At 32.7% G+C, this 18,291-nt stretch overlaps 2 protein-coding genes across 4 annotated transcripts in view; one reads left to right on the top strand and one right to left on the bottom strand.

Moving 5' to 3' along the window:
- Positions 1-5,962, top strand: part of LOC145991327 (uncharacterized) — a 60,568-nt gene extending 54,606 nt beyond the window's left edge. Inside the window, exons 5-6 of the mRNA XM_083127332.1 lie at positions 4,255-4,310; positions 5,824-5,962. Coding sequence (XP_082983458.1) covers positions 4,255-4,310; positions 5,824-5,832 — 65 coding nt within the window. The 3' untranslated portion in view covers positions 5,833-5,962. The remainder of the gene's footprint in view (positions 1-4,254; positions 4,311-5,823) is intronic.
- A 7,481-nt stretch (positions 5,963-13,443) lies between these two features.
- Positions 13,444-18,291, bottom strand: part of LOC145978414 (NACHT domain- and WD repeat-containing protein 1) — a 583,318-nt gene continuing 578,470 nt past the window's right edge. For 2 of the 3 annotated variants that reach the window (XM_083111037.1, XM_083111043.1), the window contains one exon: positions 15,909-16,808. In XM_083111037.1, coding sequence (XP_082967163.1) covers positions 16,632-16,808 — 177 coding nt within the window. In that variant the 3' untranslated portion in view covers positions 15,909-16,631. Of the gene's footprint in view, positions 13,917-15,908; positions 16,809-18,291 lie in introns of those variants that run through there. The other variant, XM_083111046.1, reaches the window with a different exon arrangement.

Here is an 18,291-nt window from a genome sequence, read left to right as displayed (position 1 = left end):
ATAAGGTCAGAAAAATTCCTACCTTAGATCACCCACCCTGGGAATCGAATCCAGGTCTCCCGCATGGAAGTCAGATGCCTGCTTTACCGACTAGACCACCGTGGCTCTCTTTCTTATATTAAACATCATTTAAGATAAGATAAGATAAGATAAGATTTATTTCCATCCACTTGATCATATGAGTACAAATAGCACTATGATATGAGATAGGTCAATTACATGTATAATTTTGAGTACAAAGGAATTAACACATACTTAAGCATATTAAAAAGTATAAAGAGTATAAAATAAAATTACATGTATGATTTTGAGTACAAAGGAATTAACACATACTTATGCATATTAAAAAGTATAAGAGAGTATGGAATAACATAGAAAATAGAAGAAAAATCAAAGGTTATGACTATTAGTGAACATAAAAATACAAGAAAAGTCAAAGGTTATGTCTATTAAAGAAAAATTAGATCTAAGTACTCCTCTGTGCTATAAAACAAATACTTCATAAGCAAGCTTTTACTGTTATTTTAAATTTTGTTGGATTATGATTCTTGAATTCCTCTGGCAGCTTGTTATAGAGTTTTACACCTTGAAATCCTAGACCACTATGTGTTTTGGATGTGCGGACAGTAGAAAGGTGGAGGGAGTTATGCATACGAGTGCTGTACTTGTGTATGTCCAGATTTTTTGAGAAGATTTTAGAATTTGTATGAATAAAGTACAACGTTTCTAATATGTACAAACATGGAAGAGGAATATTTGAAATTCATTGAAAATTTGTTTTGTTGGGTTTGAGAGGGATACATTCTTCATAATTTTTAATATGCATTTTTGCCAAATAAAAATTTTCTGCATTTTGGGTGAACTGCCCCAGAAAGAGATACCATATGTGAGTACAGGTTGAATCTGTCCAAAATATACTGTCCTTAAATCATTCAAAGTTAAAACATTTCTCAAAATTCTCATCATGTAGCAGAGCCTGCTTAACTTTTGAGTTAAATTAGTAATATGCATGTCCCAAGACAGGTTTGTGTCTATCCATACTCCTAAGAATTTTATTGCATTGCATTCTTTGACAACTTCATTGTTAATAATCACATTTAAGTTTTTTATTTGTTTTGCTGGATTAAAATTTATTAGAAATGTTTTATTAACATTCAGGGAAAGCTTGTTGTTGTTTAGCCAGGTGTTTAGTTGTGTTGTTGTTGAAATGGAATTCTTTTGAAGTTGCTCATATTCCAGGCTTTTTACTATGATATTTGTATCATCCGCAAAAAGTATTGTTTGAGACTCTGATAAGGTTTCTGGAAGATCATTTATGTAGAGTAAAAATAAAACTGGTCCTAAAATTGAGCCTTGCGGTACACCTGTATTGAGGAACAATTGGTCTGATTTGATTTTGTTAATATCTACATACTGTCATCTGTCTTTTAAATAAGAGGTGAACCATTTTTTTTCTAAACCTCTGATACCATAATGGTCCATTTTATCTAGTAAAATGTCATGCTGAACCAAATCAAATGCTTTGGTGAAATCTAAAAATAATCCGTGCACATGAATTTTTTTGTCTCTCGATTTTAGTATGTTATTTGTAAATTCAAAAATAGCTTCTCATATTGACTTACTTTTTTGGTATCCAAATTGATGTTTGGATAAGATGTCGTATTTTTCTAGGAAAGTTACTAATCTATTTAGCATAATTTTCTCTATTACTTTAGAGAAGACCGATAAAAGAGAAATTAGCCTATAGTTTGAGCATTCTTCTTTGTTGCCTTTCTTGAATAATGGTCTCACTTTTGCTATTTTGTACCCACTAGGAAAAATACCTGTTTCTAAAGATGTGTTGCAAATACTTAATAGTGGTTGTAAAATACTATTCGCACATTTTTTTAGTAGAGAACTTGAAAATTCATCTGGCCCTGATGAATACTTATTTTTTAAATTTATAATTACCTTCTCGACTTCTCCCTCGGTTACTGGTGTGAGAAACATAGTGTTTGTGTTTCTGGGACTGTTGAAGTATGTTCTTAATCTAGGTGTAGAGATTACTGCATTTTTATTTACGGTATTGGGAATGTTCACAAAGTATGTATTAAAAATTTGTGTTACATCAAGGGGATTGCTTATTTTCTCTCCATCAGCCATAATTTCTATATTTTCATTCACGTTCTTTGTTTTCTTACCAGTTTCATCATTAACATTTTCCCATAGTTTCTTTGATTTATTAGCAGATTTGCATATTTTATCTGCAATGGCCAATTTCTTAGCATTGTTTATTACCTTCCTGAGAATAAATACATCTCTTTTGTAGTGGTCTTTAAGTATGGGATTCTTGTTTTTCTGGATTTCTTTATATAATTTTCTTTTTGTTTCACAGGACTTTTTTTATCCCTTTAGTTATCCAGGAAATTGATTTTGTTTGTCTGTATGTTTTGTATGGAAATGCTACTTCAAAATGATATTTTACTGTCTTTGTGAATAAGCTTACTTTTGTATTTACATTTTCCTCCATGAGCACATCAGTCTAGTTTTCTCTCTTTAATGAATATACAAAGTTTCCTATATTTTCCTTGGTGAATTTTCTTTTTTCTACAGTAGTGATATGTTTTGCAGTTTTTTCTTTTATATTCTCTGGTATATGGACACTTATGAAAACTGCTTCATGATCGGACAAGGCTAAAGGTAAAATAGATGTGGTGTATTCAAAAAAATTTTGGCTAATTATTATTTGATCAATGCATGATGAAGTTATAAGTAATAAAATTTATAAATAGACAAATATGTTAGGGTAGACCAGGCTTGCAGGTCTCACAGGATGCTTTTACCACAGCAGATATCCAAATTTCCATTTATCATAGTTGGCGCCAATGTTGCAAATGGAAATATATCACTTAGAGTTTGTACCTGATATATTTCCTGACGGTGTTTAAAAATCACGAGTACTTAAAAGTCATGTATGTTTTTAAAAATAATATAAATTACTGAAACATGTTGCATTTTTCCAAAATTTTATTTGTTTCTACTGGATAACAATTTTTCTAGTCCATGTAGTCATATCATGTCCACAAAGTCATATCAATTCTTATAGATCAACAAGCATCTATTTAACACATTCGGGTCTGGCCTCATAATACAGCATTTTTACCTCTGGACTGTGGTTTTTCGTTGTTTTTCAAAAAATCATAGAAAAAATATTTTTAATTTGTTTTTATCTACCACACATTTCTTAAATCTACGAAACTTCTTCTTTTCAATGAACAAAAATTTGTTAAATTTTATTTTCATTTTCAGACATTTTTGAATATTTTTTTTCAGCAATGTTTTGTGAAGAAACAAAGAGTACAACATTGTAACAAATGTTAATAGAGATATTTTAAGTTCGTAATCTGGAAATTTCAATAATGAACTACATAAACCATCAATACATCTTTTGAATCTTCCATAAGAATACTTCTTATGTGCACATAACAAAAAATAATTACAAAAATAATTACAAATTACAGGTAATTAGCTTTTGTATGAAAAAGTGGCTGCAGGATAGGACCAGACGATGTATCAGTTGGTTCTGCATCATCTGTAAAAATTAAACAAATAAATAAATAAACTAAATAAATAAAATAAATTTTCATTTGACTTACACTATACAAAATAATAAATGGTAAAACTAAAAATACATCAGTGCAAGTAGGACAATCAAGCAAGAGGCAAGATGAATAGACCCCAAAAAATTACTTCTTCTCACTTTATTCATAAAATACTAGAGTTTGCAACACTGTTTATATTGTCAACAATTAATTATTACGAATATAACCTACCTTCCAAATCTTCAAACTCTGAGGTGGAATTTCCGCTATGCAGTCTGGATCTAACGACGCCATTCTAAACAATGCAATGTACATCAACCCGAACACAGACAGTCCCAGGTGCGAGATAAAAATAGGACATGAGTCACCTAGCGGTCGGAATTTCAACAGAGCGGCTTGAATGAACGCACATGAGACGAAATACGAACATAGCCCGTAGTTAATCGGCAAAGCGATTGCATACTGCAGGATGGGCTATGCCCATCGTTCGTCCACATTGAGTTTAAGTGCCCTGCGGGCTATGCCTGTCGTGAGACCCCAATGTGTTAAAATGTTGAACATTGATTCTAAGATCATGCAATAAGAAGAATGCTTTAGAAGACAGATTATGTACTTTTTAAAATTAGATATGAAATCATTATCTGGTGAGCTTATTTCCGTATTTTTCTTACAGTGGATGCCAAGGAATATTCTGAGAAATTTGTCAGAGGAATACAAAAGCAATTACAAGTACGTTCAAACATCTCATTAAGAAATGAAATAGGTATTATCTAACGTACCCTTTATCTGAATGCATGCTACTTCTTATGTGCAATTGTTTAATCCAGGAACAAGACTTCAACAAAGATAATGTATATTATTACATAAATATGAATTAAGTAAATCTACACTAACATGGGACAAATTATTTGTATCTAAGTAATATTAAAGCCACAAGCTGTGTGAATATAGGATTCCAAATACTTCAAAAAAATATGTGGGACAGCCATTTCCCAAATACAGTAAATTATATTTAAATGGATTCTATTAAACTAAATTATAATTAGAAACAATATTACAAAAATTTCCCCCTCAATAAGTTCAAAGCTTTTGAAGTGCAATAGCCTGAGTTTGGAGTTTGGCATCCTGATGTGATGACACTAAATTCACCATTCTGAGAGTGGTCCTGGTGAAAAGCAAAATTTGTGATAAAAATATTGTCTAGAATTAGGGCAGGACATCCCTATCTAGTCACCAGGCAATTTTCTGGTCCACTCTCTTGAAAACACACACCTTTATCCTTTTTCTTCTCTATTGTTTACTAACAGCCCCAAGAGGTTGTCCTAGGTGCTGAGGCAAATGGGGCATGCCAAATGAGCGAAAGCAGAGAAAAAGTTGGAAAAGAGTAAACAGCTTGTAGCCTGTTGAAAATATTGATGCCTTATTAAATTAGTATTATTGTCTGCTTGGAAAGAAACAGATTTGGTAAATATTTTCATACTCATTTGTTTTGCAATACGAGCATTTCTGCATGTTCATAAATTTTATGAATACTCATTACTAAAAACAGTTATTATATGTTATTTGTTAATGATATTACACAATTAATCAACTAATGACCGATATTCATAATTGGGAAATGAGAGACGTGGTAGTAGATAAATACAGAGAAACTAGTACTCACTTTATCCGCAAAACTGTTTTTTCAATGTTCTATTAATTTCAGTGGCCACTGCCACCAATCTCGTTGGAACTTGTTGTACTGTTGCTTGGTGTACTTCTATTGTTTGTAGATCTCCAGCTGCCGCTAGTTGTGCTGTTGTTAACTGTTCGTCTGCTATTTCCCGGTGCTAGGGGAATCCAAGTGTGGTGTGCCTGTCCGTTATTGATGTTTAGCTCACGTGTGAAGTGCATTATGGCATGTGTTTCTTTGATTTTGGTGTCTACGAGTGTGTGGGAGGAGTGCTTGACTTGTACCTTTTGGATTTTATGGCTATTGTGTTTGATGTGTTTAGCAAGACCAGTAGTGGGTTGGGTACTTCCTCTTTCCCCTTGATAACCCAGGTGTATATGATGCAGAGTGCGATTGCAAGGCACATTACATCGGCAGGTCCATCAGATCCGTCAATGAAAGAATCCAAAAACACCTAATAGATGCAATAAAAAGCCCAACCCATTACTGGTATAAAGTGTAAATGGTGGCAATAGTATGTGGTGCATATGCAAATAATATTGTCTACAAAATATTTATATTTTCTTACAGAAAATGTAATACCAGATGAAGGAATCACTGCAAGAAGACAAATGTATGCACTCATTATAAGGAAAAGCATACTTCCCACTTTGATATACTTTTAAACTAGGATTGTGTTATAGAAAATAAAAGTATAATTGCAATGTAATCCTGTCTTGTAATTACTAACAACAGCACAGAGGATAAATATATCAATAAGCATATGCATGATAATAAGTAAGATTCTTTGACAAATGTTGTAATATTAATGGCATCAATACTTTAGAAATCATGCCATTGTATTGACAAGGTTTATTAAGAATTTATTAATGCAAATAATGAATGATTACTATAAAATTGAACATGCACAAACTAACAATTAGTAAATAAATAATGTAAATGTGTCTTCACTGACCAGGTGCATGCTATTTTTACTTGCAAAAATATTTTCTGTACATTCTAGTCACTCTCGTTATCACAGTAGAAATGTAGAAAGCAGAACCATAGCAATGGAGAAAGGAAGATTTTCTGGGCACTGAAGTGAACTAGCGAAAACAGAAAAAGTGGGAAAATGGTAAATGCCATGTCACCCTGTTTAATTAATATTATTGTTAATTTACAAAGAAGTTGATCTAAAAATTATCTTGCTTGCTTCACTCACAATAGAATTGTTCCACTAAGTCCCATCAATTTTATACAAATTGATTGAAAAAAACATATTGCGTGCAGGGGCATTTTGAAAATTGAAAAGGGTCTAAATAGGGGAAAAAGTGTTTGGTGCTTTTATGAACCAGCACTAAGAGCCAGAAGTCCACCACACTTATTCGCTAGGTTCTGTTGCCAGGTCCTTAAGAACTCCAGGACTTCCCTTCTGGTTGTCTGACAGCTATGTTTTCCAAAACTGGCTCGTCAGCCTGGTGTCCAACCCCTCTCTAGGAGGACCAGATACCATTTCCATCATGTTATTTCCATCAAGAGGTTGGCTACCCCACCTTCCACCACACTTGGCTCACCAATGTCTCTTGACCAGAGAATGAAGATTGTAATCGGGAGTCAGAAGCAAGAGGCTTCATTTCCTAGGATCTGCCATTGGGTATGCAGCTATCCCATTAGAGCCTTGCTATACTGATCACATTTCCAACTGCCATCTGAGAAACAACAAATCAGCTATCAGCTGAATTATCTTCGACTGACACAGGGCACTTTTGTATAACAAGAAATCTGAACATTGCTAGAGGGATGAAACAAATGAGCTTCGGATACACTGCATGTTGCCATGAGAGAGTTGTTCAGCACCGTTACTGGATAAAAGTTGTACAATTGTACACCAAGCATGGAAAATTGTACACAAAACAAAGAAACTCTTAAAAAAACAGACAAATGCTTGGCAAAGTGATAACGTGAGAGTGATGTTACCCCCACAGCTTTTACTTTGCAACTGAGGCTGTTGACGCTCATCGAAGCACACCACCCCAAAGAAGATTAGTGGACAGACATCAGTTGGGCCTGCGATCAGTATAATCAACATTACAGATAGTATTTCTGTTGACTTCCTGTCAACCTTTCAAATGTAGAAGAAATCTTATGTACCCTGGCTCTTTTGACCATTGAAAAGAAACCACAGAGGAGCCATTGCAGCCAATATCACGATTGGAATCATTCTGACTGCCTTCGAGAGAGCCAGGATACAGAACTATACAAGGACAGCACAGCAGCAGTGCTTCCATGTATAAACTGGAGTTTCTGGTTGCTGGAGTGAAGATTGTCAACTTTCCATGCTCTGCGAAGCTAAAAAAAATATATACAAAACTTAATTGTTTCTTTGTACTCAGAATGCAATATACCATTCTTGTATATGTCACTGGCACACACACAGAGTAAGAGACACACACACACATACACAGTGAGTATGTGTGTGTGTGTGTGAGAGAGAGTAATAAGCTGTCCTGAGTGTAGGTTTTCCATAGATTTCCTCAGTCTATCCAAGATGACACCTTTAAAGAAAGCCAGCACCTGTAGTGGAATGGTTAGCACAGTATGTATGCTACAATGCCAGAGATCCCAAATCAAAATCCCGGACTGGGCATGGATGTTCATTGTGAGTGCTCCTTCATTAATTTCATCATATCATCACTCATTCCCATCTTAATGGTTAGCAGAAAGTGGCAGAAAAGCAAAGTAACATAAACCAATTTAAATCAAATCAACCTTTAAAGATGGAAATTGATGTTTCCTCACACTTCCTTTTCACCATTCCAAGACTTCTCCCATCAAAGCTAACCTAATGGTACAAATAAGCATTATTAAAAAGCAATCCATCAACCATAAAAATGATACATGATTAACAAGTTTAAACAAACTGTTCATCAGTGGCGGCAATTGGGTTCCAAAACCGGCAGGGCGGGGGCAAGGTGCCAAAACTGGGGGAGCAAAAACAGTATATTTCCCTTTGTATGTAAGGTTTAACATAGTGTGGGGGCAAAAGTGGTGAAAAGTTTGGGGAAACTGGCCCCTCGCTCCCCCTAATTACCGCTACTGTTATTCACACATATAATATTAAGGCATTAAATAAATCACATGCATAATGTATCACAACATTTTTTTCCTTTATTGCATTTTGCATCAGTAAAGAATTGTCATTTACATCTATCAAGACTGCACAAACATGCATAGAAACAAGTCTTATCACAAGTCCAGGTGATCCTTCTTTCGAAAGCTCCAAATACCATACAAAATGGGCTAAGGATAGAAAGATAGATGAAATTATAACATATTTTCTTCAGTGTGACAAAAATATATCGATGATTAGTTACGTACATAAAAACTTTAACAATATAGAGAAAACTTTTTGCATATAGGTTTCTTGTGCATGGCATGTTCTGCTATTACGTGTAAATTAAGAAGTGTACCAGTAATAAAAATTATTCACAAACACAGTGAGAGAATTAGCAATAAATGAAGGCAGAAAGATGAAAAGTCATGGAAATAAAAAAATAGTTAATATATTACTTTTCTCATAACTTTACTCTTGCAGAACTGCTTGCCTGTTTCTGTTTGCTATCACTGGAATTGTATCAATCACTCATATATCATCCATGCAGACCTCACCTGAATTCTGTTTGTTACTTTACTCATATGTGATAGAAGAACCACGCTAACATAATACCCAATATAAGTGTCTTTCAATGTTTTTATCTTCATGCTATGTTGTTTTTAATATTTTTTTACTTGATACTATTCAGTTCTTAATTTTGTTTCATCTCTTTTTAAGGGTGTACATAAAAATGCTTTTTGCATTAATGTTACTAACATTTATAATAAAATGCTGAAACGGGTTCTATTCAGGTTCCATATGTAGAAAAACAAGAAAACCTAACTGAGAATGTGTTAAATATAATTTGTGTATTGAATGGTTGTAAATTTACCATTTATACCGTATTTCTTGGAACTTAGGGTGCATCTCTTTGAGGTTTTGGATATTGAAAGTTTAAGTGCACCTGGATTCAATGGCATCTTAGTATCTGTTAATATATGTTTAAATATACCATGGTCTTCTGAACAAACAACATGCAGGTTCTGGATTCCTTTCAAGGGGCATTGTATAGGAGTAAGAAAAAAAAAGCTGTCTCACAATGGTTATTACAGGAGGCATGACAAACTGACTTCAGCCGCTCTATGTATCCAGCAAAACATTCAAGGCTAATGTATAAGCCTTGTGTGAAGTTTGGTCAGCTTCAGAGGATCACACATATTGAGACCTTCAGGAAAGATTGAACAAGAAGACTTAGGTGGGCAGGCCATGTGGCACGAATGGGAGAGGAAAGAGGGGTTTACAGGATTCTTGTTGGGAAACCTGATGGTAAGAGACCTGTAGGAAGGCCAAGACGAAGATGGAGGGACAACGTTGAGATGGACCTACGGGAAATCGGTAGGGATGGAAAAGAGTATATAGAACTTGCTCAAGATAGGGAAAGATGGAAGGCCTGTGTTGCTGCAGCCATGAACCTTCGGGTTTAAGAAGGCTAGGGAGTTAGTTAGTTAGTTAGGAAAGATTGAAAATGTGACTCTTGCTCAGTGAATTTTGATGCCTGGAATGAGATCCTTATTAAGAATATTTGAACATATAATCCTTCGAAAAATATTTGGACCTAAAAGGGATGAGAAGACAGGTGAGTGGAGAAGGTTACATAATTTATAACTGCATAATATGTGTTATTGGAATATTTAAATCAAGATGATTTTGATGGGCAGGTCATGTGGCATGAATAGGAGAGGAAAGAAGAGTTTACAGGATTCTTGTTGAGAAAACTGATGGTAAGAGACTTGTAGGAAGTCCAAGACTAAGATGGAGGGATAACATTGAGATGGACCTAATGGAAATCGGTAAGGATGGAAAAGACTGGATTGATCTTGCCCAGGATTGTGGCTGCAGCCATAAATCTTCTCGTTTAGGAAGACTAGAGAGTTAGTTAGTTAGTTAATGGAATGAGATCCCTGAGAAAATAGTAGCCAAATCATTCCAAAAATTGTGCCTGACAAATGCTTTCAATTGAACAGAGGACAACTTGTTGTGGGAGGGTACAAGAAAAAATGAGTGACATCTTTTCTAAATCATGTACTTCTAATGTTGGTGAAAGTATTGGTAGTGACATTGGAGAGATTGATTAAAAACTCATGTGCTGTTATTGTTCAAACAGTAAATGTAAATGCTAATCGTAATTGCAATAGTTGTAAATGTAGCACAATGTAAATGTAATACATACAGTATTATTCTAATAAAGTATCAGTATTTTGTACACCTCTGCACCTTAAATTGGAAGTATTTTTTTCTCTATAGCTGAATCAATAATTGTGATGTGTCTTATATTTGATGGTGTCTAGTGTTCAAAGAAATACGGCATATTTTGTAAAAAAAAAATATATATATGATAAGTACTCTTAAAAAGTCTGTTAATAGAGAGAGATTGAGAGCATTTAAATTGAATTTGATCAGCACAACTGGAATTTTCTTTTGGCAAATAATGCATTCCTGAAAACATACCTAGGGATTTCTTGTTTCCTATTGGATCATTCGTACATGCATATTGTTTGAGCTTGGAATGGGAATTGAGAAGTCTCCTGATGATAGAGATGGAGAAAATCAGCAGATGATCATGACATGAGAAAGCTACTGTTAAAGCTTTCCTCAAGACTTGATTCCATGTGGTGAAGGTTCATTCAAAGGGAAAAACAAAGGGGTTATGAGATTTTATGACCCTCAGAGCTCAGTCGTTCTATGAAAATAGAAATGTGATTCCTGAAAAGATAGATCTATCTCAACAGAAAATGTATTTGTACAGAAAACACTTTGAAAGTACTGCTTGAGTATTCATTTTTAAATTCAGAAATTAATGCAATAGTACCTTTTTGGGCAATTTTGAAATTATTTTGTTAATTTGTTCAAATTAAATTATTTTGACACATGCAAAGACTTTAATGCAAAAAAAAAAAAACCTAGTAAGGGTGTGTACAATAGGAAGGGAGAAAAACTACTGCCTCTTGTAAGGTTGCAGTTTTCAACACTTTAATAAATTACTCAATTTTCTTTCATTTACACTATTTTTTCTATATCATACTTTGTTACATTCCATTTATTTGAAAGATAAAATATGTGGTAGTACACTCAAAGAATACTGTGTCATAATTACCAGGGGTTAACCTATCACCACTCACGATACCTTAGTATTTTTCTGTATTTATATTTGTGCTTTTTACCCAATTCCCTTTCCTGTGACAGAAATATTCATAATGTTTTTGATAGGTCTAAAATATAACATTCCAAGCCTGTACCTAATTACAATTAACTAAATACATGAATGAAATCATGTTAATGAAAATAAGTTACTTTACTATTCCTATTTAGGTCTTACTTTCATTTCCAGTTATATGATGCCATGAGGACTAATCAAATTATGAGCAGAAACACATTCCAGGAGTACAATTGTTTGATATTTGATCATATAACCATTCTTAAAGAGATCAATCCATATTCTTGATCATACATATATCATGGATATCCAGAGTGTTCTTGGAATGCTAAAGGTACAGGCATAGAATGCAAGCAACTGCAATAATAGCTTTGTAATGTTTTTATTGTTTATCAGTCTTATTCTTACTATACTTTATGAAGTTTTCTTCAAATCCCTCAACAAAATTTACTATACATTATATCTACCTACAAGAAACACACCAAGATTAAGAAATTTTGATGAAAGAAAAACGATGGCAACTAAGATATGTATTGCTTTTTATGCTACCACAATAATCCTTTTTTCCATCCTTACAACTCATTCTTACTGTTGTCAAATATATTATTGGGCACCACAACTGCAACACTGCAACAAAGTTTTCCAGTGACAGGAATACAATATGATCAAACCCGTGTCACAAATAATGTCCAAAATACACAGTCGAAGTTTTGACAAGATGTATTGCGATTTAACTCTTAATACAATCAGCAACACATAAGACAAGAAAAATAATTTGCAATGAATTCTTCCAAATGAACCTGAGGATTAGTAACATTGCTGCATAAGTGGATTATGCCAACAAGTGTCACTACCTATAAATGAATAACCATAGTACAAGATATCTAAAGGATTATAATGAGAATTGTGATGATGGTGATGAAGACAAAATTGATGATTGACAAACAATGTAGATTTTTTTTCAGGGCACACACTGTCACTCTTTGTTAGTGAGCGATCAGCATGATGATATCACAAACATTTGTAACACTTAAATATCTGAAGAGATTATGCTACTTGTGTCTGTACAAAAGCAAAATGTATGAGTCTGACATGTTAGGTTTCCATTTGGAAATGGGAATAATTTAAATGTCAGTATAAGTAATTCAATAGATATAATGATCTATTTTTCATTCAACAACATAATCACATAACACAGACAAATATACATATACCACAAAAATAACATCAAAACAATAATTCATCTGTAGAGATCATAATATATATTTGTGGAAAAACTGTTTAACAATTACTATTTTGACAAGTGAACAAGTTAACTTCAGGACTTTTTATTCCACATCTACATTAAAAGTTGCTATCTTTTATTTATTTTTGGATGTGTAAAGTAAACAATCCTATTTTATTGCTCATCTGGCAAGAGCTAAAGATCCTTTCAATGATCATGTAACATTTTACATTTTTTTTTTTATAGAAATAAGAATCTTACAAAATTAATTTTTGAAATAAAATATATTGTATGTATTCTAAAATTCCTCTCACTTTAAATGAAATACCTGTTCAACTAATTGTTGTAATGTATATTAATAAGGATTAAATATGAAAAAAAAAAATTCGTGGTAAATATTTCATGGCATGTCAAACCACTAGAGATTAAAAATTATTGAATGATCATGCATTTTGACAATACTTGATTAGTTTTAAAAAATCTATATCAAAGAATGATATACACATGAAATGGAATAATTCTATTGTAGTTTCGGCATTTTCATGTATGATTATTTTACAATATAATTTTCATTTTTAAAAAAATATTCAATTCTACTTATAAAATGTATATACTTCAAACAAAATTATAGAAATGCTAAGAAATAATAAAATTATTAAGAATTTAAAGTTTCTGTATCATTTATCACAATTTATTAATGTTTTTTGTGCCAGAAGTAGTGTCATTTTTAAAACAAAAAACAGTGTGCAATACATAAAATGTACTATTCTCATGATAGAATTATTTTAGCCTAAGAAACAATCTGGATGTATGCAACAGTCATATACCATTAAATACAGAATTTAATGGTTTTGTTTTTCTGCATGTAAATTCTCTTTCACATAGATATAACACTTTGTTTTTACAAACAACATTATATAGATTACCTTTCCATTCACATTTTTCTCTCAACATTCAACAACATATATTGTAACATAAATAGAGCACAACAAATTCTATAAATTTTCAGCTGGGAACAGAATAATGAAAGGCACAGTATAGATGGAGGTTAAAGCATTTATTGCAATGAAGAGAGGATGAAATGAAGACTGCTTTCTGCAGACTTAAGAAGATAGATGTACCTCAAACACATACGCGATCACTGGAGTATTCTGTAAAAAGAAAAAAGAAAATTATGATTGTGTTTTCAATATTTTTCAATCTTTTTATGTTGATCTAGCATAACTTAAAATGCATATAATTCTTTTTTTTTTACTTATGCATTAGTATATATGGTACATAATAATTGTCATTTATTTCTTTTGAGTTTATATTGCACCATAAAAAACAGTATGCACAATAGGATTTCAAATGCAAAATTCTAGTGGGACTTCATATTTATAAATATGTGTATCACACTATCATTTATCACACTATAGTGAAATTAATTTATATTTTTCAACAAAGATTGTAAACATTCCAGCCCACAACTACAAAATATGCTGTTTCTTACACAAAATCTATTATAATAATCCTTTATATATGTAGAAGAGTATAATGGATGACTAATCATGCTAACTTTATCACTGCAGTGATTGAAGTGAAAAATTTTATATATGGGGTGGTTATTCAAGCCACAGGGACAAAAATAGATATAGAGGGATGATTTATATAAATTTTGCTAGTGAGGGGAGTGATCCCCTAAAACTTCAAGACTTCATTTAAGATCATAAAAATGAACAATTACAAAATTAATACAATTGGATTAAAACAAATTGTAGATTGATTTTCCATTTTTAGTCTTGTAAACTTTATTTTCTAAAGCATAATTTCTGAAAATTTCTCTAAATTATGAAAATATTATAATATAATAAAAGTTATATTGCAGAGTTCTTCCCTTCCATCTATGATATGTCATCACTATAGTGACCACATACGCTGAAGAAACATTCTAACTATTTATTTTTCCTGGGCATGACTTGTGTATTTTAGTATTGTCAGTTTTGAAGAAATGATGGACATTAATACTTATTACTGTCATCACTGATGAAGTTAAGTAATTTGAAAACGTAAAAACGCATAAAGTATTTGCAAAATAATTATTTTTTCAAAATACATACACATACAATAAAAAAATCTGAAAAATACTCTAATATAATACTTACCTCATCAAAACTTTGAAATTCAAATGTTAGAAAATGTAGGAAATTATGCTATTCACATTCTGCCTGTGTGTGCAATACTCACATTTCTATTTTGTTTCACTTCATTTCCTTTGTAGACCAGAGGAAAATCTACACCAAACATTCCAATAATAAATTAAATGCAAACATACAAATGCATACTAAATTAATAAGAGTGCGAAAGAGTAAATTAAAAAAAAAGTACACCATCATGCATTTCTGCAAAATTTAAGTTGTGAGTGAGTCATGCATGATTTTTTCAAAAATGACATATTTGATATTCCAAATGGTATGTAACATAGAGAGGACTGGTGGTAGAAAGTCTTTAATGAAAAACATTTATTGCTGGACCAACAAATTCACAGTTTGACATTTTGGCAAGCAAACAAAGCATGAGTTTATTTTTATTGTACAAGCATCTATTTTTAGTAATCAAATTACTTTCATATATAATTCAGATGTATTCTATATGTCATTCATATTCATATTCAAAAAGAAACAAACTCCAATTCACAGAATGTGAACAGTTATAAAAATTGAGTTCATTCGTTTTTGTAACACAAAATGTTAATTTTTTTTAATGTAGAATGTAGTCTATCAGATTATGGATTACTTTCAAATAAGTTCCCCTTGAATAGTTTTATTTTGATTAAAATTTCCAACTATGTCCAATAATGTTTAAGTATGTTTTTGGCTATCTCAACTTACTGTGTGTAATTTCTAGCATTTTAATCCTAGGCATACTTTAGTCTTAGTGTGAAAAGTGCAGTAATTCTAGAAACAAAAACAAGTGAATATGTATAATTCAAGTCAACAATTTTAAAATTAAAAATGGATTATGTAAAATTGTTCAATTGTATGTGTAAAAGCTGAATATTAAGAGTATATTTTTTTGCAAATTATGCAGACATCATATAATCTAACAAACAAAGTATGAAGATGTGCAATGAAACCAAATTTATATCCTTTCTTAAAGGGTGCATTTTAATTAACTTAACAATACATATCAAACTATCGTCAGTGCTATAAAATATCAACATGAGACATACACAGACATAACACATCACAAAATATTACAACAAATGATAACATGCATTTGAACTTAACAAACATTAACATTTTGTTCTATATACAGACTAGGAGATTACAGTAAGCATCAACAGAGAACATCAGAATTAAAATGAGAATGAAATAATATTTTAGATATTTTGAACATGCAAGTACACTACCTTATACTTCTTATTTTCAGTGTCATCTTGTGTCAATTTGATGACCTTCTTTTATCACACTGCTGAACTAATGCAAAGTATATGGAATCCAAAATTTCAGATACTAGCAAATTATGAACCATTAATTTGTCGTTATAATTACATCAATTGCAAAATCTGTGTATCATGATTGACAAGACAAACTATCTCAAACCTCTGGAGGATAGTTTGAAAAAATTAATTGAAAAAAAGTAATTAAGAAATCAGAGTGTATGTGTGAAAACTAAATCCAAGACTATGGTAAAAATTAGTAGCATGTAAAAGACTTTGGCACACTTTCTGTTATGCTGAAACTTTAATATTTTTATTGTGATGTCAACAAATTGATATTTAACTACTGTTAAAATTGTATTTTCTTACCTTAGCATACACAATGCAAGGATGATTAACATGAAACATAAAAAGGTAGAGTAAGGAAAATTAAAAATCACGTATTTTATGAAATATGACAAGACTGGGTAAGGCGTGTGTCTGCAAGAACACCCTTTACATGGTGACAACATGGTTTTCTGAGCATTACAGTTTGAACTTCACCTCTTGAATCTTCTTCTAACTCCTCTCCTGTATCTGACGAATCTCTTCGACTAGAACGTGAATTCTGTTTTGATAGTGGCTGTAAATAAGAGAAAGAAACATCAATCATACTATGAAATTAAACATGCAATTTAAAATTGTCACCCAATGAAGTTGAAAATATTTCAGTTTTGTGTTGTTGGAATACTTCTTCAAACCATGCTTACAACATCCTCTTAATTGTTGGTTCATACATATGGAGGAAATAGATACCTCGTACTACTCCATTTTGTAATGTAGTCATATTCTCATGTTATTCATTTGTATATGATATTTTGTGTAATGCTTAGAGGCAGTGCTGGATCTACAAACAAAAAATCCTGCAGTGCAGGGGGCCTGGGGATGATCAATTCTTTAGAGGGGCTTTGCCATACAAGTAATATAGGGATTGTACTCAAGTATGCATATGTAAAACAATAAATTCAGTAAATTGTCTTAACACGTGCAGAGCAAAAATTTAAAAAAAACTACATCAATATTGTAATGTGAAACGATTTATTATTCATTTTCAGTTGGCTAACATGCAGTCGTTTTTTTGGTAGTAACTTCTGTTTAATGCCCCACACTAACCTTGAGTTTATGTAGGTTTGTGGTGTGGGACAACTAGTTGAGACATACGTACAGTTACAGACACTTCTGGGTTGTAATGATCCCAGTAGCTTCCAATAGGATTGTTATAACTTGGGGATGAACATAGAAGTTAAGAAGTGAAACTGATCTTACCAGAAGTCCATCAACGCAGAGCAAGGAACAAAATACTCATAAATTGAACTATATTACTAGTTACTTTCAGATCAGATCCATAAATGTAAACCTGTCCTGGATATTTATAGGATGTCCATTGGATATCTCATCCTGGATATACAGAGAATAGACATTCTCTGTATAACCTGGATGTCTTGACCTGGATATCCAGAGGAAATCCCCTCCTGGATTTCAAGATAATGTCCCAATGTGGATATCCAGAGAATGTCCCATCCTGGATATCCATATCCAGAGAATGTCCTGACTTGGATATCTAGATGTCCCATTCTTCAGTGTTGATATTCATGGGATATGCAGTATATGCTCCAAATTGCAAGGGGTCCTAGGTTCGATATCCTATGGAGGCACATTGCACAGTGGTTCAGATACCAGTTTGAACTGTAGGTTCAGTTCCGATTACACTATCTGTGCATAAAAGTAGCCGCGGTGGCTCAGTCGGTAATACGTCTGACTACCATGCTAAAGGTACCAGGTTCGATCCCTTGCCAGTTCAAATCCTAATCAAATCAAATCAAACCCGGTGTCCACCCAGCGTCGAATGACATGGGTACCTGGGGGAAACACTGGTGGGGTAAAGGCAGTTAGGGGCATGATGCTGATCACATCACCCCCACTCACGACCGGATCAAGACAGTGTGGGGCATTACCCCCACACCCACTATATGCCTTCATGGCATGTTGCTATGCACAGGGTAGCACTTTACTTTACTTTTTTACTATCTGTGCATAAAGTGGATTTAAAATAACAATTCAACTGG

The sequence above is a fragment of the Lepisma saccharinum genome, chromosome 1, assembly GCF_977018435.1.
Source record: "Lepisma saccharinum chromosome 1, izLepSacc3.1, whole genome shotgun sequence".
NCBI lineage: Eukaryota > Metazoa > Arthropoda > Insecta > Zygentoma > Lepismatidae > Lepisma > Lepisma saccharinum.
Note: the sequence above shows the minus strand (reverse complement) of the source record. Positions and strands in the feature narration are given on the sequence as shown.